General features: G+C 39.8%; 1 protein-coding gene across 4 annotated transcripts in view; it reads left to right on the top strand.

Annotated features, from left to right (window-relative positions):
- The window catches only part of LOC119131490 (diacylglycerol kinase zeta-like), a 39,577-nt gene that overhangs the window by 10,807 nt on the left and 6,659 nt on the right, over positions 1–22,111 (top strand). For 2 of the 4 annotated variants that reach the window (XM_037266002.1, XM_037265983.1), the window contains 19 exons: positions 402–509; positions 613–695; positions 763–823; positions 999–1,112; positions 1,623–1,760; positions 2,404–2,482; positions 3,143–3,198; positions 4,659–4,721; positions 4,814–4,887; positions 5,851–5,962; positions 6,087–6,173; positions 7,578–7,690; positions 7,787–7,887; positions 10,696–10,775; positions 10,911–10,955; positions 16,073–16,139; positions 17,555–17,595; positions 17,675–17,817; positions 18,002–18,088. In XM_037266002.1, coding sequence (XP_037121897.1) covers positions 402–509; positions 613–695; positions 763–823; positions 999–1,112; positions 1,623–1,760; positions 2,404–2,482; positions 3,143–3,198; positions 4,659–4,721; positions 4,814–4,887; positions 5,851–5,962; positions 6,087–6,173; positions 7,578–7,690; positions 7,787–7,887; positions 10,696–10,775; positions 10,911–10,955; positions 16,073–16,139; positions 17,555–17,595; positions 17,675–17,817; positions 18,002–18,088 — 1,652 coding nt within the window. The remainder of the gene's footprint in view (positions 1–401; positions 510–612; positions 696–762; positions 824–998; positions 1,113–1,622; positions 1,761–2,403; positions 2,483–3,142; positions 3,199–4,658; positions 4,722–4,813; positions 4,888–5,850; positions 5,963–6,086; positions 6,174–7,577; positions 7,691–7,786; positions 7,888–10,695; positions 10,776–10,910; positions 10,956–16,072; positions 16,140–17,554; positions 17,596–17,674; positions 17,818–18,001; positions 18,089–22,111) is intronic. The other 2 variants (XM_037266011.1, XM_037265993.1) reach the window with 1 other exon arrangement.

Genomic DNA, 22,111 nt, shown 5'->3' with positions numbered 1-22,111 from the left:
ATATAAAAAAAAAAGAAGAAATCTCTAAGATATGAAGTATCTAATTTTAATCAGTGTGTACTGCTGCTGGTCTGAAGAGGAAGAGATAAATTATTATAATAAATGATTCGTCAATAAGTCATTCCCATGGATAGGGACTGAATCCAGTCATGCATAGCAAAGTTCTCGGAGTAATTCCCAGAGTTACCATGTCACACTTCCTGGAGGCACGTTGTCCTATATTCCCTACGTTTATCTGATTTATATTTTCGTTACTATTTGGAGTTTTCTCTGTTAATTCACATTATTTTACTTCAATTTTTTGTGTCATTGCATTGGACTGAGCGATTATTCCTCCCCAATATTTGCATCCAGTTTTGGAGGGAATTGTTATTTTTAGCTACGTTGTTTTGCGTACTCAGTACTCACTGGATGTACGGCAGTGGAAGCCCTTCATCATCCGGCCTATTCCTTCCCCGTTGATGAAACCGCTGGTGGTGTTTGTCAACCCTAAGAGTGGAGGAAATCAGGTATTGTTAAAATAGATCCTGTCTGGGTAATTCTTGGTCTTTGAGTCTGATATTTATTTATTTTTTTGGGCGGGGTGTTTTTCTTTTTTTACACATCTGACAGGGCACAAAAATCCTTCAGTCCTTCATGTGGTATCTGAACCCAAGGCAGGTTTTTGACCTGAGCCAGGGAGGACCCAAAGAGGGGTAACTATTCACAGAAGCATTCAAATATTCTCTTGTGATTTATCATTAATTAACCACTAACATCTAGATTGGAGTTATATCGCAAAGTTCACAACCTGAGGATTCTCGCCTGTGGAGGCGATGGAACTGTGAGTACCTAAAGGAAATGCACAAATTCAATGAATTGTACTGTGTCTTCATTCTATGTGTAGTTCCAATTGTGTAGCGCTGTAATCCATTTTACTGAGAGTGTGTTCTAATATGTTTGATTCTTTTGCATGTACGTGTGTGTGTTTGTGTGTTTGCCGTGCGTGTACGCAAAAGGTGGGGTGGATCCTGTCTTGCCTTGATGAACTTGGGTTGAATCCTCAACCTCCTGTTGCTGTGTTACCGCTTGGGACAGGAAATGACCTTGCTCGGACTCTCAATTGGGGAGGGGTGAGTCCAGATAGCGGAAGTGGCAAGAGTATTACAACTCTGTATTTATAGAGAAGTGCAGAGAAGAAAAATGTGGAAAAAAAGACAGGTTAGAATAGCAGTACTGAGTAAAATTGGTGGAGTGATGGTGATTTAAAATACCCTGCTTACGAGAGAAGTTTTCAGATATAATTTTTTGTGCTCTTTCATGCTTCTTCTGCTGTGAGGCACACAGCTAGAGCAACCGCTCCGTCTTGAAGCTTCTTAATACATTTTAGAAGTTTTTTCATGATATGCCAAAAAAACAAAAACCCAATTTCAGTAACTATTTGTAGAGAAAAAAAAAAAGAAGCTATTTACAGCCTTTGACAGACGCCTGATTTTGAGAAAACTAAATATGAATAAGGACAGAGTGGTGAGGAGGGAATGGTCCCCCAGGTGTCCGACACAGGACCGGGAAAATTTGGTAAAGTGCCCACCTCTATTGTTTATATGGGTTTGATTTTTTTTAAAAGTATTTTGTGCATACAGGGTTATACAGACGAACCCCTGTCCAAGATCCTGTCTCATGTTGAGGATGGAAGTGTGGTCCAACTTGATAGGTGGAATCTACACGTTGAAGCCAACCACAGTGCAGGGGCTGAAGTGGATGAACAGCAAAGTGATAAGGTTTGCTGTAAAATATTCTGAACCTTAACTTTTAGCTGCATTATAGAAAGGAACCCAATATTTTATTTCTGCAGATGATTTACAGTATATATACAAACGCGTAAATGTCAGTCGCGCGGATTAATTCCCTCCTCTGTTAGTCACTGTGCATGCAGACTCATCATCTAAGAGCTTCTGTTTCAACGCTTCAGTTTGACTCTATCTGTTTGGTTCATATGCATTCTCAACTCTTTATCTCATTAAGACAGCACAACCATGTGTGTCTTTGGTGCTCTTTTTCGATCTTCCGATGCTTGTTTGTTTTCTGTAAACATTCACTACGACCACCAGTAACTTAAAGAGACTGGCGACCGGCACCAAATCCTCGTTTGGAGTGCCGACACTGACAACGAGACCAGAACATTGAATCTTTCTGGTGCATAGAGATCTTGAACTGCAGAGATGACAGCGCGCTTGAAATTCATACAGACATGTCAGTCTGTGTGCATTATATATATAAAACCTATTTAATAACTTGTGATTTTATTTACAAAATAAATATTAGATGGAAAAAAAAGTGTTGAGCTAAGGTACATATTTTATCATCAAACAAAATTATAATAAAGTAGTGGTAATATGTTCTGTTCTGTTTCCGTTCCCTCAGCTTCCCCTGGACGTGTTCAACAATTACTTTAGCCTTGGCTTTGACGCACATGTGACTTTAGAGTTCCATGAGTCAAGAGGTACGTTGCCAAATGGAAAACAAAATATTTTTTTTCTTGACCTAAAAGAAGTCTAAACCTGATTGGATGAGAGTTGTGTGCATCACCATTATCATGTGAACATTAGACACTAGCTATGTCCTTGTCTGATGCAAAACTGTGTTTCCACTGCAGAGTGTGTGAAAGGAATGGTGATACGTGGGTCAGTAAATAACTTGACATAATGCTATACTGGCTTTTAATGAGGCAGCACGATAACCCAGTGGTTAGCATGTTAGTCTCAGTTCTGAAGTTTGGGGTCAGAATTTAGACTTCTTTCCTTTTGGATGAAGTTTGCATGTTGTTTTTTTTCTCCAGTTACCAGCTCCCTTTGGTATTTCACAAACGTGCTGTCATTGAGGACTGACTTGTCCATAAATGTTTGATATTTTGATTCATGTACAATGGAAATTTAGAGAAACGCAAATGGTACTGATGGTGTTTATGAGCCTGCAGCCTCTAAAGCACGCCCCCTAGCTGCTGCAGTTGTCCCATTTGAGGCCCTCTATTCATTCATCCTTCTATTTGCATCGAGCTTAAAGTCCTCCAAGAATTTTTAATTTATTTTTAAAAAACGTCTTTAGGTAATCTTCTTTGTTTTTCTATGATTATTTCTAATATGATTGTATGTCATTGTTTTAGAGGCCAACCCAGAGAAGTTTAACAGCCGTTTCAGGAATAAGATGTTCTATGCTGGGGTGAGTGCATGCAATAAGTCGATTTGTCTAACGCTTTTTTTTTTTTTTTTTAAATCATCGTTTTAAATGAAAAATCTTCTAACCTGTCATCTACAGTAAGCATTACTCAAAATGTGGTTGTTTTGTGCATTTCTTCACAGAATAATCTTTGCTATTTTTTCTAACTTGATTCAAGTACATTTGATTGTCACGATACTGTATCTCATAGCCTTAAGAAAAAAATAATGCTTTTCTTGTCATTGTATCAGATTCATCAAAATTGTTGTATACGCTCCTGAGGTGCTGTAAAAAAATATATCACATGATAGCGATAAACATTAAAAGCTCACACAATAAATAATAAGAGGATCCTGTTTGCTAATAGTGTCTTCAAATCAACTTGCTTGATATACCGGATAGCTGTCATTGCCATGGTAACCACATATTGATTTTAGCTAAAAAAAGAAAAGAAAAGAAAAACAGGGTCGAATCTTTTGAATGCTACACAGGCTTAATGAAGAGTGGAGCATCTCTGTTGCCTTGGTGACCCTCGACCATCTGCTTCAGTGGTCTCATATCAGTGAACTATAAGACTGAGTTCATCTATAAAAACACTCAGAGCCAATTGTTTGTCCTGATTTTGCCCCTTCTCTACCAAGGATGCAAAACACCTGACTGTGGTTGGCCTATAAGATTATAAAATGATAAGATGTGTTAGAAGTGTATTTGTCCCAATAAATGGGTTGGGTCGACAATATTACATTTTAAATGTTCAATATTTCCAACCAAAAATCTCGACGAGTGTGGGGAAAACCTACACATCTCGCATCATTTACTCTGAACTGTGACGTGAACGAAATGTAGCCAAACTGAAGCGACTTTGCTGACGAACAAGCAAGTTGCGTTAATAAAACAAAAACCCAATTATGTTTTTTGTTTTGTATTAAAGTTGCTTGCCCAGATGGCAAGTATTTTCCCAAGCAAGTCACTTTAAGGCATGAGTGTGCCCATTGTCTTGATATTTTTCTGTTCTTTACCCTTGACAGTATTGGACTTGAATTTACTTTCACAGCTTTAGTGCCATCTTGTGGCATCACGGTGCTTTACAGAAGGAGCACAAAAAAATGCAAATAGCTGAATTTGTCAAGCGTGAGCCACAGATAAGGGTGTAGTGATTGTTGCGACACATCTTGGGGGGGATGCTATGTGACCTATAAGGCAACAATATATAGTAGATGTTTGTCATTCTTTTTGTGTTTAGTTTAAGGATTAGCTAGAGTAAAAACAGCTTGCCGGTATTGAAAGCTACCTTAAAATAAATTCCAAAAAAGCTAAGGAGCACATCTTGTGTCAGTGTGCTGATGCTTTGTCTGATACTTAGCTTGTTAATGCTGATGAATTATTTTTGTACCATCTGAGTGTGGCGCCTAAAGCATTGCAGAATGAACATTTATAGATGTATGTTTGTGACTCCCATACAGACAGCATTCTCGGATTTCCTTATGGGAAGCTCCAAAGACTTTTCGAAACACATCCGAGTTGTGGTGAGTAGCTGCCAGGCAAGTTGGTGCTTCTTGTGTGAACGCTCTAGCACTCATTTGTGTGTGTGTATATGTTTCTGTGCATTTGTCTGCAGTGTGATGGGACCGATTTAACATCAAAAATTCAAGAATTGAAGCTCCAATGTCTGGTCTTTCTCAACATTCCCAGGTTTGTCGCAATAGCTACCACGCTGAGTTTTGACAGATTATAATGACTACTGGGTCCGCAACTCCTGCCTTAATGGCTTTGCAGTCTTAAAGCTACAGCTGTTGTGAAGGCGCTATATAAATAAAGATGTTTTGCATTAACAACCCTGGTTACGGTTCTAAAGTTAAATGCTTCGGAAATGAATATTGACGTGTTTTGTGTATATGTCAGGTAGATTGCACATCTTACACAAACAGTTCTTGTGTGTCTTAGTGAGATGTCCCCCTTGTTTGCGCCCCTTTAGAAATCAACCTGCTTAATGATTGGCTTTGACATGAAAGGGTTGCCAATCGTTCGGGCCATTGCTTGAAAACAATGACTCATCATCCAGTCAATTTATGGGTGAACAGACTCTGGTTAGGAGCAGTATTGTCAAGTTAGACCAATCATCCATTTTCTGTACTGCTTGTCCCCACGGGGGTCGTAGGCATGCTGGAGCCTATCCCAGCAGTCATAGGCGGGGGACAACCTGACCCAGTTGCTAGCCAATCACAGGGCATACAAAGACGAACAACCATTCGCAATTTGGAGTGCTCAATCAGCCTAACATGGATGTTTTTGGGATTCGGGAGTAAACCGAAGTGCCCGGAGAAAACCCACACAGGCACGGGGAGAACATGCAAACTCCACATAGGGAGGTGGAATCGAACCCGCACCCTCTGAACTGCGAGGCGGACATGTTAACCAGTGCATCGCTGTGGCAATACATTCCAACCAAAAGATGAACAGCTTACTGACAGCCATACGTAATTTCTGCCACAAATGAGTGTAATTTTACTCTTGAAGGGTGGTCATGCACTTCAATACCAAGCAATTGTGTTTTTCATTACATGTCTCCCTCAAGTATATCCAAGTCAGATAATCATGGTCATTATGCCTGCGTGTAATGTGCACGTATGTGTGCCCTTTTGTGTCTATTTTTAGGTACTGTGCTGGTACCACGCCTTGGGGAACCCCAAGTGATCATCACGACTTTGAACCTCAGCGCCATGACGATGGGTACATTGAGGTCATTGGATTCACCATGACATCATTGGTATGGAAATAATGGGTTGTGAAATTATTCAATCTAGACGCACCTATTTGGGTCTCTTATTTGGTCATTGATATCAAAATCAACAGGAACGTCTTAATCGTGCCCTTGTGCTTTTTATGTGCAGGCTACTCTTCAGGTTGGTGGTCATGGCGAGCGGTTGAATCAGTGTCGGGAAGTAACCCTCACCACCACAAAGGCGCTCCCTGTACAGGTACCCTCCAAATATGGAGATAAAGACGAACTCGCTCACACATGCACGGACGGACACTATTTAGAACATGAGTGCGTATGTATACAACACCATTGCTGGCTTGAAATAAGAGTATAGTTCACACTTGTAATTCAAAACACTCAAATGTTTCCACATTGAAATCAATACTAATGCTGTTTTTGTCATAATAACACAACAGCTTTAAATATTGTAATGAGTTATATCCCATCTATGGCGTTTAATAATTGGTTAGCATTGTGTTAAACCAGTGGTTCCCAAACTTTTGCAGGCTGGCGCCCCCCTTTGGCTCCCCAGTGAATTCCTAGCGCCCCCCCGGTTACATGTCAGAAATATTTCCACGGAACCGGCATTTATATAAATAAATAATACATTTATATAAATAAATAATAATACATTTATAATATCATTACCATTACGTTGAATTAGTGGGACACTGAGTTTGTTCTCAGAAACCGAGCCGGTCCCATCTAGACGTAATCGGAGACAATGACACCGAAGTGATTTAAGGTTTGTCTTTTATTGCAGGATGCTTGGTCCGCCATGTGTTGAAGCAGTTTTGAATGCTTCACTGCCTGGTTAGTTAGCCTGTCGCCACATATTAGCTTTGCGGGCTCGACTGGGGAAACATGTCACGTGACCGGGACGAGTGTCTTGACCTGAATTAATTGATCGTCGATAAAAAAAAAAATTCTGTGCGGCCCGGTACCAAGTGACCCACGGACCGGTACCGGTCCGCGGCCCGGTGGTTGGGGACCACTGCCCTAACCAGCTCAACACAACACAACACAACACGGGCGTTCTGGCGAGTCCCAATTTCATGTTGAACTTGAACTCAAGATGATGTTGAAGCCGCCAGAATGCGGTTTTTATTATAAGATAAATTCTGAACATTACAAGCTTGAAATTGCAAAAACCTGAGCTTTTGCTTTTGTAGTCTATGCTGTCGGATCTGACTGGGCCAGAGCGGCATGGTTGTGTACAAATCGACTGCCGCCCCCCTACCGCCCTTTCTTCCTCACCGCCCCCCCAGATCTTTCCACCGCCCCCAGGGGGGCGGTACCGCCCACTTTGGGAACCACTGTGTTAAACGGATTGTCCTAACTCTGTATGTTGTTGTTTTAAATACCCAACGTGTAATTCTTTTATTTAGACCCCAAATCTCAACTGGGAGTGACAAACAGCTTGAAGCTTCATTTCTCAAATTGTTGCTCTCGTCAGAAAAAAAAAAAGCACATTACCCTTGTCTTGACTGTATTTCTCATTAACAATGTCTCGACTGTATTTCTCATTAATTTCATAGCTTTTTCATTGGGGAAAATATTTCATCTTCATTGAATTATTATTTTTTTTACTCTTAGTCTCATTTGGATTATTCATATTCAGGTGGATGGGGAACCATGTAGACTCGCTCCCTCCATCATCAACATCAGCCTGAGAAACCAGGCCAACATGTTCCAGAAAACCAAACGGCGCACATCGTTGCCCCACCTCAATGAGTGAGTCACGCACTCTATATTTTAAATTTTATTCCTGAACTATTCACAAAAATAATTGCTTTTATTCAAATGGATACGGTACGCTTTGTATTTCAGCCAACAGCCAGTCCCAGAAAGGTTGAGGCTTCGAGTCAGCAGAATCAGCATGAGTGACTACGACGCTCTGCACTATGACAAGGACAAATTGCGACAAGCGTGTAAGGAATCACACACTAATACACACCATCTAATCATGGGCATTGCATGAATGGATATAAAAAATCTGGTCCAAATGTCAGGGTATTGTGGTTTAGAAAAACGAGACCAAGTAGAACATTTTTCTGTCCTTTGTCCGCGTGTCTGTTGGTGACTTTTTGTCACTGGGACAGAATGCCCAACTCTGGTCACAGGTCATCAAATTATTTTAATAAAATTCATCATTATTTTTACTTTCTGCTCTAAGTGAGCGTATCCAATATCACTGTTTCCGTTTACCGAACAGCTGAAACGTCATCCACACAAGCAAAATGCAGCGACACAACTACACTTGTTCAGATCAAGTAGTGATTTATATATGTAAAAATGTATAAATAAATGACATTGATTGGGATTGGGGTATTATGGAAAATTAGCTTTTATTTGCTATTTTGTTTGTATACAAATTATTTTGTCTCTCGAGTTGCTGCCTTGATTTTAATCCAGGCTCATAATGCAGTGAAGCAGTAGCAAGGCCTGATTTCTCAAGCACTGCACTGTTTCTGACTGTTTAAACAAGAATAGCACCTTGTTGCTATGTTGATCCTCTCAGGCTGACCAGCTAGTGATTGTAGTAGATTTTCATCTTCAGGTTTGAATCAGGGCTAAAGCTGATTACTGAGAGCAAAGCTAGGACCTGAAAGTCAACAAGACCATTTTCATTTGCAAGCCACTCTTGCCTTCGTTAAGTGTGCCCAGGCCAAAGATAAATCGTGGCCTTTGCTTGTGTTGGTGTTGCTTCAAATACATACAAAGCTGCAAGTCCAGTCTATTCATCTGGTCATCTTTCCATTTTACTCCACATGTAGTTCTAAGTGCTGACACAAAGTGGTGCTATCGTGACACTACAAACATTTTGATGTTGGCAACATTGTGACTGATTTGCATACAATTTGTATGTGTAGCACACTGCCCTGAGACTAATCTATGGAGAAGAATATGCATATAAATTGAAGACCCATATGAATGTGATACTGCTGTAAAGAACCACAAGAGGGACGATATCGAAATTCTATAGTTTTTGTTCTCGGTTCCTGTGCATTATTCATTATTCATTTTTTATTAATTTGTTCTGAATGCATGAACTTAGTTTGCCTTTTTTCATCATGCACATCAAGCGTTGCTCTTTATACACTGAACATTTTGTATTGTAGCTTTGTATCATCTTTGTATCACATCTACACTTAGAATATAGATTGGTGTGGCTTTTTCACGATGCACAATAAGGAGGTACTTGAAGAAAAATAGGCAGCATGGTCGAGTTACCAGAAGAAAGTCGCCGCTATGCTATGAACAATTTTCAATATGCCAAAACCTATGGAGAAAAAGGCTTTCGGATTGATTAGACCTAAACGTAACTTTATCTCAACTCAACTGTATTTATGGAATGTTTTAAAACAGCCACCAAATACGTCATATGACAACAAGCGTAGTTAAAACAAAAAAATTAATAACAAAGACCGTAAACACAGAAAAAACTAAACACAATAAAATTAGTTTTTCTGATTAGCCGAAGCGTGAAGGATTTGTGCTAACACTGATTGGGATTTGAAATTTTAACTAGTATTTGGAACTGCTGATAATTCCCTCCACCTTGACAGAGGCCACAATTCCAACAAAAGAAAACCAGCCACAAAGCTTCACTGTTGGTTTGGTGAGCTTTTGGTGGTGATTGATTTCATTGGACCATGGCATATTTTCCCATGTGTGTTTGTGACATTTCACGTGTTGTTTAAGATAAGCCCAGTTCTCCATAGCAGACACACATTATAAAGAAGATGGGAGATTGTTGTTGCTTCAACTTGTACTAAACCTCCGATATATGCCAGAAATTCCCAGTGCTCCTTCAGTGTTGCTTTTCAACCTCTTGGCAGCCTCTGTTTTATCGATTTTGGAGGGACATACAGTTCTTGGCATTGTCACAATTTTGACATTTTTTTTATCTATTGGAGGAAGAGGAGCATGAGGGTGATGATGAATGAAGGTGATGATGATAAGGGTCTCTGTCTCCATTATGCCTTGGAAATTCTTTTGTACCCTTCTCTTGATTGAGACCTTTTGAGCAGTGATATCGCTATGATGCAAGGAAAGCTCTGCGGACCACAGCTTTGACTGCAAGCTGAATTCTCACAGTATTTGTGTATTCACAAAAATGCCAGAAACCATCTTGTCCTTCGAGCTGGACACTGAATGACCGGACCATTCGCAAAGCAACAATATGTTTGGGGGCGGGATATGTGGCTGTGACAAAAACAAGATGCTTTGTGCATTTTTAGCTGGAAAACAGATTTGTGCTTCTTTAACTTCTTGATTAGGATTTTCGTTGCCGTGATTGGTCAAACTAAAAGTTTTAGGTTGCACAAGTTGCCACACCGCCCAATCCAAGTATTGCACTGTATGTCCCGCCTTTCCCGAACAATTCATGGTCTCAGATTGATACTGTGACGAATCCGTCGAATGATTTGCGTTAGGAAAATGTCCGGAAAAGCCTACGAGAACATCTGAACTTTATTTGTGGGTAATCAGAGGCACTTTAAATGGCGGCAGATGTGTGCGGAACATGAATTTGAATGCGATTTAATTCATTTCCTCAATTGAGTTGTACAAGTTGTACGTAGATTGAAAACAGTTTGTAGTGATTGATTTGGGCCTGATTTATTGACAGCATATCACAAAATCCTGGCATTCAATTTGATTATTTTTCCTAATTCACTATACCAAAGTTTCAACAAGCGCTGGTAAGTAATTGTTTTGTGTCCGTATGTCCCCAGCTATTCCACTGGGACTAATAGTGGTTCCCGGAGACAGCGATTTGGAGACATGCCGAGAACATATCCAGCGTTTACAAGAGGTAAGAACAAGTGGGGGAGTTGATCTAAGTTTTAGGGATCTCATTCCCGCGGAGGGATTGAATGGGCAGTGAGTTGAAGAAAAGGTTTTATTCAATCTGGGCTATTCTTTTCTTTTTACTCTTCTAATTCTCCAGGACTTCTCCTTTGTCCACTCCTCTTTAAGATGTGTGGGACTTCAGGTTGGTTGTGGGACGCTGGTGTGTGTCGTGCTTGCGATGTCTGTTGTACTGGCATTTTCATTTTGTGTTTTTTTATTTCTGTTGCGTACATTGTGGCTGTTTTGTCGAGATGGTTAGCCAGTTGAACCCACCAAGATGATATCAGAAAACTAGAGATTTGCCCATATGGTCCTTCAAGGATGATGTCATGGAAGTGACAATGTCACACTGCTTCTGAGTCGTGCAACCATCCTGTCGTGTTACATTTAACCTGTGCTGACTCTAGCTTAGTGTTATTGTTTGCTATGGATCACCAGCTTTCCCTTTTCTTCTTTCTTCGTTTTCTTCCTCATGGTCCTGAAGCGCATACTGACCCAGTCAAATATCTTAACGTCGTCTAAAAAGCAGAAGTAATGCTCCCTCTGGTCCTGACAGTTCTTGTAGTAGAAGATGTGAAGGTTCAAAATCAGCGCAGTGGTGCTTCTGCGGAAGCCTGGAAGACCGGTGAGATGATGTTTGGCCGTCTCGCTCTACTGCACAGCCAAGCACAAGCTTGGTTGCCAAGTCATTGGCTGAGAAACACGGCATAGGGCTAAGTTATATTCTAAATTAGCCCCACTACTTTGTAACAGAAGGGTGAAATCATACAAATCTCACTCACAGACAGTTTTCGAAATAGGCGGATGACCACAAGTGTTACTTGGTTGTTTAATTTCACGCTTCACGGGTGGGCAAACCAAACAAAAGTCAATTTTCCACAGTAATGTGCCCTTTTTGAAAAGAAAAAAACCCAAAAGTAAATTAAATTACTCATCTGTTGGGTACAAATGCTGTGATGAAAGGATTCCTGCCTGTGTCAGGGAAGTCGATCTTTTCAGATGATGATTTATTATTTTCTTCCCCATTATTCACAACAGACCCACAGAAAAGCAAAGCAAAACAAAACAATGTTTGTGGAATTAATTCTTGCTATTCTTAGTGAGCAAACCTCTCAAGAGATATGCTAGCTTGTTAGAAGATTTGCTTGTGACTTCATGCGCAATTGCAGTTCAAACTACCAGGTTTTGATCATCTCCTATGCTACTCGCAAGCCCTAGAGTGAATATCTGCTTGGTCTCAAGGTCAGTTAATTATTTTTTGTTTCTGGGCTTCCATCTCAGCCAAAGGAACAATATGTCTGCTCATTTGGAGAAAAAGAATTCCAATCCATAAACGGAACGGCAGCTATGGATCAAACCTGCTAATTAAGCTTGACTTGCCACATGTTCTCTGTACTGTAATTTCATAGATTTTCACATTCAGCTTTGGGATGTGGCTCTCCGAGGTCAACTAACCAGTATCGCGCCAATTAAGAAAAACGTGCAATTAGAAAGCAGAAGACTCTTCCGCCAATAGTGCAAGCTTGTTCGGCTTCTACTTCTGATGATGAACATTTGCATTAATAAGAAAAAGCTCTCAACCCAGGGGTAAAAGTCTTGTGAAAAGGTTACATACGCTAACAGTTGAGATGGCCAGCGGGTAAGTGATTGACTGCTGAAGGTTTCCACCAAGAGATCAACATTTGTTTCCTTTCTAACATCCTGCTTGATATTCTTTAAAAGCACACATCAAATGCCAGTGCACACAACAAACGCCCACACATTAAATCTGAAAAGGTTCTGCTCTCAAGGGGCTGCATTGCACAACACGTATCCACAAAAATACACCCCTAATATTTAAGCCTTGTTTCCACCGACGTTAGCTACGCTACTTTACTTGACATGACTCCAAGTTGTGGTGAATTGCCTGTTAGGACTATCAGAAGCCTTGATGTCAATATACGCGGTATACAACAAATCACATTCTGGTACGAACGAGAAACCCTGGCATCTGCCACAAATCAACTTCTAGGAAGTCTATCACATTAGCAATTATTTTTCTGCTCATTTTCTTCTCAAAAAGTCTCCTCACTTCACCTGCAGTATGTCTCTTGCATTCTTATTACTGCACCTGTAATACTTTAAATGGCACTTAGTAGTAGAAGTGGCATAGCTCAAGGGATTGGAACTCAATCAATGCAAAAACTTGTCGCTTGTTAGGATGCGTAAGAAATTACTTTACAGGCAAGGTAATGACCCTGCGTATGAGAATGTGTGGCAACGATTTAAATTGGCCAATTAGATTGCTCAGATGTCATCCCAGTAACTGCGCACAGGTCCGAGAGGGCACATTTGCATAGCATCAGGGTTGCTGTGATTGACCACTCTTTTTCCTCATTTCATTTGTCTCATTCAAATGTCTGGTATCGTTCTAGCTGGCCAGGTCAAAGGAAAAGGTGAAATTACTCACTTTAATCAGTGTATATTAAGCAAGTAAGCACTTACATGTGCGATATTTAATTCCAGTAGGTAACAATGCATATATCAAACGTGCAGTTATTTCAAATGTGAATTGACATTCTTACTGTTTTTAAAATAGTGTGGTGTGTGAGCGCGGCACATTTATTGGGTGAGCGAAGACGTGTGGCCAATTTAGCGATGTTATATTTAGCAGGTATCCAGACACCTCTAGAAAATGTATTTTAAAAAAAACTGACAAGCGACAAAACAAGCGACCTGTTATCGGTGACTTTTTTTGTGCTGAATTTCAGATATTACAAGGATTGTAACTGACATGATAACCACATTCTGTGGGTAAAACAAAACAATTGTGAAGCTGAAAGAAGATGGAAAATGTGTTGGGAAAATTGGGATTTCCCTAAAATAATCTGGCGAAATTATTTTTTTTGTATTGATTTTTTTACCTTAGACATGAACATTTCTGCCCGTGGTCCCTGTAGGAGCCATATTTCTTTGGTAATAGTTTTTGACCAAATTTTGTATGTTTTATTAATTCTTATTTTCCAATTCAAGACAAGGAATGTTAATTAAAATGTGTTTTGGACCGGCATCTCCGTTCGACTCTATTTGACCTCCACTGGAGTGCGTCAGATAGTTTATTACCTGGGAGCGCAAAGCCGAGGTGGGTCACAGATACCGCCTTGTGATGCGTGAGTGTACGTACATTAGTAAAACCTCACTCCTCGAGAGACTGCACAACACTGAGTTAGTGGCCTGCTGGGCTTATAGCTCAGCGGTCAGCGGTGGCCGTGTGGGTTCGCGGCCTGAGGAGGTGTGACTGGAAAGCTCAACGGTGAAACTCAGCGGAGGTTATCTCACAGTTATGATAATGATGCAACATGTGATGGCTACAGCAAAATGAAAGTTTGTCTGTCTCTGTAAATAAAAAAATGCAGCCAAACGGATACTTCATCATGAAGCAAAATACTTATCATGGAAAAGAAGTAAATAGCAAATAGCATGCATTTCACCTGCCAAAGAGGAGACTGAAGTAAAAAAAAAAAAAAAAAAGGGAGTGTCCAGAGCTGTGATGAAACCAATTTTTTAAAATCAGTTCTCATCAATTATTCAAGCACAAGTTTGCTTTTTGTCAATCTACCAACAAACGTCATACAAAGAAAGATCTTTGTAACGTTCCATGACTTTTGCTAACCGACAAATTTGCTTTTGTGACAAATATATTCTTGTCTTCTAAATTGTGCATCGGATACAAACACATGGGAGAAAGCAGCACTATTGATCTTTTGTCCCTTAATCCTCTTTTCTTTTCAAAGCCAAACATATCCACAGCAAACAAATTGCTATACATATGTGTATACAATATACAAAGAAGCCTGTCTGAGAACCTACTATAGAAGAAACGAGCACTTGGAGACAATAGCTATAGTATACACAAAGCTCTTCAATCTTCCTCCATTTGTGTCCCTCTCGCTGATGCCTGCCGTTATGCCTTTTTATTTTTTGTCTTGTCTTTCATCTTGGCGGCCAGGGGGGGATCTTGCCTTTGGGATTCTTGCGATGCTGTCATTCTCTGTCACCGTGACTTGTGTGAAGTCACGAACGCGCGCTATCACCTATCGTGCTTTTGATGGCATGCTGGCCCAGCGCCACTTGAATTGTGTACAGGAATCAAACAGTGCTGCCGTCCGTCTATTGCTCTTTCCCTACCGCCCAACCACACACAAAAAAAGTTCTCTTTAAATAAATTCACGTGGTGTTTTGAACGTCAACTCTTTTTGACTCTAATTATGGACATTTAATTTTCAGTATGATCTTGTGCCGAAATTTTATCACTGTTTCAACTTTGATGCTATATGAATAAAGCTCGAGGGTTCCGAAAATGGATAGATGGAGTGGTTGTGTTGCTTTGTTGCATAGCAACCAGAGGGATTCAGAACTGTTTGATCTCCTGCTCCCTGGTGACTGAAAATGCTCGTTGGTTCTGTTTACCGATGGCATGTCACTTTGTTAGAAGCACAACTCACCATGACATGCAAGCGGCAATGTTAAAGAACGGCGATGTAGATTTTAGAGGTGATAACAAACCGATTACTATTATGCACCTCGTATTTAAACACCAAGTAATTGTTTAGAGACATTTTTAAGTAAGCTATTTTCCAAATCTTTTGCTTTCAAGCTCTCAAAAATAATAATCCACTGATTTCTCGAGTCCTTCATGAAAGCAGACTGATTTATCCTTTTTGTTTAATCTGAATAAGACATTTGCAAACATCTGCTCTTACATTTTAGGGATGATCTGAAATCCTGATGTCTGTCTGGTTAGTCTTGGGTCAACAGAATGAATCAATGCAGAGGAAGCCTTCAATGTGTTGTGTTGTAGCCTTTCTGCAAGACAGTCTATGTTGGCTCAGGATCAGAGGAATAGTTGTAGTATGGAGGCAGGAGACTCTTACTGTAGTTGTCTCTGAATATATCACTTAAGGTTTGTAACAAGTGATCTAACACCAAATTGGTATGAGAGGAAATGGGAGAGAGCGTTCTGTTTCTTCTGACTTTTGGAGACAGCGAGAAACAGAAGGTTAATTGGATTTCAGATACGCTTTCTGTCTTTGTATTTTCGAACGAACAGGAATTAAATACCACTGGGTGGAATGGCCAAGGCAAAATCTGTGCTGCTCTGTTGTATCTCTTGTTAAACGTTTAAGGATACAGTTTCATAGTGCATGTGTTTTTCATTCTCATTTGTCAGCCTCAGATTATTGTCCATCATTTTTTTTACACAAACGTATTTGTCTTTAGGAGGAAGCTGTCAAGACGAAGAATCTTTCCTCACAGCGGTTGTCACCAAAGTGGTGTTTCCTTGATTGTAAGTATCATCACTCGTCAATCATTTCCATTGTTACTAGCAATTATAGCTTTAAGAATTGAAAGGCTCTCTGAAGATCAACACGTTCTCACACTGACTCGTGCAAAACGGCTGTCGGTAGAGTCCAATCCGACCCTAAAGACAAAATGATGATAAAAGAATTTGTACAGATTTTAAATGGCATTTTTGTTGTGTTGTTTTTGAAACTCGCCGGGAGCCTGAGAGAAGTTTGCAGCTAAACTTATGCTTTCAATGCCTCAGATGGCTGCCCAAGAGACAGCCCACACAGTTCATTATTTTCACTTGTTAACAGCTTTTGCTTTATCTGCCAACTTGTGCTTCTGGGAAACTTGTGCCTTCTGATACTGATAAACACTGCTGCCATGCAGAGCGTTGTCAACCATATTGGACTTCTGTCAAAGTGGACATTAATTGAGTTAGGGGTTACTTGTTTAAAACTTGCGGCATGATGTTATTTGCATATTCTTGTTTTCTCCCGGTACACCGGCTCCCTCCCACATTGAAAAAACATGAATGTTGTCCTCATGACAAAATCTAAATTGCCCTTAGGCATGAATGTGACTGTGAATGGCTGGCGACCAGTCTGTGGTATATCCCGCCTCTCGCTCACAGCCAGCTGGAATAGGCTCCAGCTCACCCGCAACCTTAATGAGGATAAGCTGGCTGTGTCAAAGATGGATGGTGTGAAACCTGGCATCTTGGTGGTATTCTCTGTGGAGTTTCGACCGTTTCCATACGGTGGAAAATTTGAAAACTCTAAATGTGAGTGTACACATGACTCTAATGAGGACAAGTGTTATATAAAAAATGGGTTGGTGGTTAAAACCTATTAGATAAAAAGTAATATACATTGGCAAAGTTGTGTTGTGACTCAAGCCCCCGAATGGTTAAACCAAATTGTTTGCCACCATGACCATTTCATTTGTGAGAGGCTTTGCAAACGAACCAAAAGATCCCGGCATCAGTTATATTCGGAATGCAAAACAAGCACAAGAAATCCTTGTGGAATTCGAACCGAAAAAAAGATGCGGTCGAGATTGAAACGTAGCAAAAGACGTGAGTAAAACAGAAGAAATGAGATTCAGTGACATTGTTGTCGAATGGGGGCAAATCAATTCATTTTAGGTTCCAACACCTGATTTCCATGAAACTCGAGCGGGGAAAATACTGTAAACCAAGGAAAGATTATTTATCTCATTAAAAGAGAATGAGAGAGATGTGGGGTTTGCTGTCGGCGCTTTCTCCCAGGCGAAGGTTATCTTTAATTGCAGCACAGTTGCGGGAGAGAACAGCCTCTGACATCAGTGAAAGGACTATTCATGATAAAGAGAATGCTTTACATCATGGGTCCTTGCAACAAGTTCTACTTTAAAACTCTCCCATTACCTCCACAGCTACAACAGCTGACCGTTTTTACAGGATAGACAGAGCACAGGTGGGTTTCTTTCTTTTCGAAGCTTGCTTATTGTGGAGCCTTGAGCCCCCCTTGCATTAAAGGCCAATTGTTTCATCAGGAACATCTCAACTATGTGTCCGAAATTTCCCACGAGGAACTCTTTATCCTAGACCCGGAACTGATTGTCACAATGACAGTCGGCACGTCTCCAACTGCCATGCCTGACCTGGTTCATCCTTCTTCTAGCTTGGCTGACAACGGGTAGGTCAGAATACCTCCACTTGTGTCAGCCTTTAATCTGCTGACTTGATCCACCCATAATAATTTTAGAGGTGTTTTCTGCACCGCATAATACCGAGACTTTTTCCTAGTCTTTATAACTTGTTTTTTTTTTTGCTCTGGGAGCCAGCCAGGGTCGAACCATTTTTTCTTTTGTCATCTTTAGGGAAAACAGTTTGAATCAGAACCCAGACGATGTGTTTGTCTTCCCTGTGGATTCGTGTCATTCTCCAACCTCACCCTCTTCTTACAAGTAAGGACGTTCTTTTCCTCTCAAACTCAACTTTTCAAATTCATACAGTATACGCTTATACCTTTATGATTGAATGTGAAGTTGAAAAAGTACTTTGCTGTTTTAGGACTGTATTTCTAGAATGTTTTTCACAACTGTTACTACATTTTGCATTCAGTCGCCAAGTGTCCACATACTTCTGTCCAGACAGTGTAAAATATGTGCCGTTTTGCAAGCTTGAAAACGCGTGCATAAATAAAGTCACAGTGAAAAAACACTCTAGTAGGAGGCACATTGGAGGCTTAGTTACATGATGATACCCATACAGAGAACACAGTGTAGTAGGTGCTGTGGGATGGGATTGGCTGGCTCACTGTAAATAGGGGCTGTTGGGATTGTCGAGCCTGTTAGATGGCAAAGCCTGCGTGAAGTAGGCAGGAATAATTCTCAGCCCTTTTTGTCTCTGTGCTCGGGTATATGCATACGCTATTTCCGTGTAGGAGTTTACTGTACTCATGAATAATAGTGCTGATTTACATTTTCTTCTTTGCCATGGAAGACACAGCTAAACGAAACTCATGTGTGCGTGAGCGTGCATATACATTGATGGTTTTAAAATTGCCCTGCGCTCCACAAAAAATGCAACTGTGTTTAACTGCATGCATGCACCAAGGCAGCCACATTGTTTTCTTTACTGTACATCAAATATCTCTTTGAAAATGACAATACTTTCAATATTTTAGAACTGATCAGCTTTTTGACTTCCAACTCCAACAATAGTAATATTCTAGGAATGTTGTCAAAGTCATTTGAAAATATACATACTGATTTGTGGGACTAAAGTGTTGCGTGTTAATATTTTTCAGTTTCCCAATTATATTGAGATATTGTTAACATGAACAGTTCCTCCACATATTAATAGCAACATACAGTGTAATAAAAACATTTTCACTTTTTGAGCAAATTTGTAATTTCAAAAGTGTGTATGCAACTAGTAGCCGCTTTAACCAGCACCCAAGAAGCAGTAGGATTAGTCCTTTAATTAATTGTCTGATTAATCAGTAATCAATATTTTTTTCCTGCCAACTCAGCCTCTAAAAATCCAAATGGTCATCACCTACTCTATATAACATTTTTGTTTGGTGGTGTTTCTTAGTTTATTTCATTTTGTACGTTGTCACACATTCATAACAATTTCATTACATGCAGTGCAAACGCACACTGGTTCAGCATATTTTCACAATCCCCTGGTAACAACCTGTTAGAATGCTCACTAAGCTCCGCAATGTGAGAAGTTGACATACATGGCAACACAATATTGTGATCCTAACAGCGGGATGAATATCTTGGCTAAATTGTCAGTGTGTGTGTACACATGTTTGTGTTGGCAGTCTGATTTGCAATCCTGAGTGGATCAAGTGGGCGGATGAGGTGCAGGGATGAGTTGTCCGAGAGGCATTTGTGCACTTTGGAGAGAGCGAGATAGAGAGAGCGGAAGAGAGATTGAAATGGTAATGTGAAAAAAAGTTGATGGGAGAGAAATGAAATGCATGTCAGAGCTCTTGAGCACATAATTTTACTGTATTTCGATGTTTGCGCGCGCGCACACACGCACGCACACACACACAGACAAGCAGCGTAGCTATTTGCCCACGCTAGGCCAGAGGTGAACAATATCCCTCCCACGATAATTACATCCCTCTCTTAGCTTCTCTCCATCACCCGGTCTCTCTCCCCCTCTGACAAACACCTACACGCAAAAACATTGTTTTTGTTTTTTCGGGTTTTTTCTTTCTTTCAAATTTGCCACTGGTGTGGAAATGTTAAAAAAAAACAAAAAAAACAACACAGGTCAGTAAATGTGGACGGGTGATGTTCCTGGGAAGAAGTCCCAGGATATTTGTTCTGACATTTTGACACGTACTGGGCATAGTGTGAGGCAACTGATGCATTTTGAGGTTGTATCATTATTTTTACAAATGGCATTGGGGAAGGTTCCTCTCACTGTTGGACACATTGAAAATTGAGCATCCCTCTATAGTGCCTGCTTAAGAGCCTTCAAAAGTAACTTTCTGCTTTCATTTAAATTTTCAGCAACCAAAAATGGCTCTTACCTTGCTGTTTCAGTTAATGATTTCAAGACAGTGTACTCGAATGTTGGAATATAAGTGCCTGAAGAAATATACCTTTACTTATCCAATTTAAGTGATTAACGTATGTAATTGTTCTTTTCCCGCTTAATTAGAAATAGGAAATGAAATATAATGTAATTGTGAGAGGAAAAAAGGGAACAGACCGGTAAGTGAATAATTATGGATCCACAACACTGTGTCTGCGGAGGCGTTCAACGTTTATGCTGCTTATGGCCTGTGGTGTTGTTAATGAGATAGCTAAGGTTTAATGTCTTTAACGGGAGTTATAAATTCTTCCACATCAACTATTCCAATTACATTCATGAAATATTGTGCAGTACTTTTCAATCTAATGTATTCTGTGATTTCATTTTTTTTGTGTTTAAAAAGCTCACTTGAATTCATAAAACGCTCATGTCAGGCCAATACCTCATGAGTCACAATTTGTTTAAAAAAAAAAAATCCATGCTATGTCATACCATTTGTGGGTGTTATTTTTTAACAATCAGTGTTGCGCTTGTTGAGGTTGGGATGTTAATGGTTGAACAGACATGCACCAATCTATGCATATACCCCTGTTCAAATGGCAGCCTTTTGTCAGATAAATAAATGAGACTAGTATAAATCATTTCAAAACGTTTTGCATCATTTATGTGACCTATAAACTGAACAACACAATAGAAGAAAAAAGTATTTGGAAAGGCAAAGTAAAATATGAGCAACTGAGATACTAAGTGTGCGGTTAGTATTAAAAAGTCGCATTTGTATTCTAATGTCAGGATTTTGTGATATAAATAAATGAGACAAAGACATAAATCATTGCGAAATGATTCGTTCCAAGCAATCTATACTAATTTGCAAAAAAAGTTTTTGTTTGAGGGAGTAGAATTCAACTGGTATGTGCCTTGAATTCAAATTCAACCAATTACATTTCAACTCATATTAAATGACAGACCTGCTCATAATTCCCGCCAGTTAAAGAAATTATATTCAGTTGTCATAGTAGGCTTGTCTGCATGTTTTTTTCTACTTTTATCAGAGTGTTAAGTAGATTTTAAGTGTAAAACGTAATCTGTATATTTCAGCGCTTCCCAATTAATCGGGGAGTTATTCTTGTTTAAACGGTCAGTTGCTAGTTGACACTTGTTATTGTAAAATGGGTTTCCTTTGAAATCAAATGTGGCGGTATAAAAATGTCAGAAGCTCAACATCATCTCTTGAGAGTTGTTACTGTCCAGCAAGTTCATACAGTTTGTAGAGAACCCTGACATAGATTTTATGAATCTTGGTCCTGCTCTACTGAACCGTACTATTTTATAGCCTCTGCAACCTAGTTCTATCAACGTGACACAGTACTTGGGCTTAATCCTTTTTTTAAATTTAGAGTTAAAGCTTAACTTTTTTGCCTCTCTGGTGTACAACTTTAAAACTTCTCTTCTGACATGTTCTTTGCCTTGCTCATAATGCATTTCAACAGTCGTTAGGCATTGTGGACATTTAGTAAATTCATGGTCTACCTGTTTCACAAGGAATACAAAAAATTGTGTTTAAAGCCTTTCCAAATTATTTCTTTTCTTCTTTTGAGTTGTTCAGTTTATAGGTCACATAAATGATGCAAAAAGTTTTGAAATGATTTGTACTTTCATTAGACTAAAATTTGTGTTGTTTTAAGCTGACTCACAAATTACCTTGGGGTAAGGTGTGAACCTTTGAAAAGGAGCAAGGAGATATCCACCGGACATTACTGGAGATTCATATTTCAGGCAGGGGACTTAGGTGGTCTCCAAGTAGTTTTGTCCAGCATTCGGTCTGTTAAGCCACGTTTTGTGCTGTTACTGCTCATGTTTTATTTGGTTAATATCAGAGTTTGGCCCTCGGCAGTAAGTCGGCCTCATTTCCAGTGGTTGGACTC

This window comes from Syngnathus acus, chromosome 2 (genome assembly GCF_901709675.1).
Source record: "Syngnathus acus chromosome 2, fSynAcu1.2, whole genome shotgun sequence".
NCBI lineage: Eukaryota > Metazoa > Chordata > Actinopteri > Syngnathiformes > Syngnathidae > Syngnathus > Syngnathus acus.
Note: the sequence above shows the minus strand (reverse complement) of the source record. Positions and strands in the feature narration are given on the sequence as shown.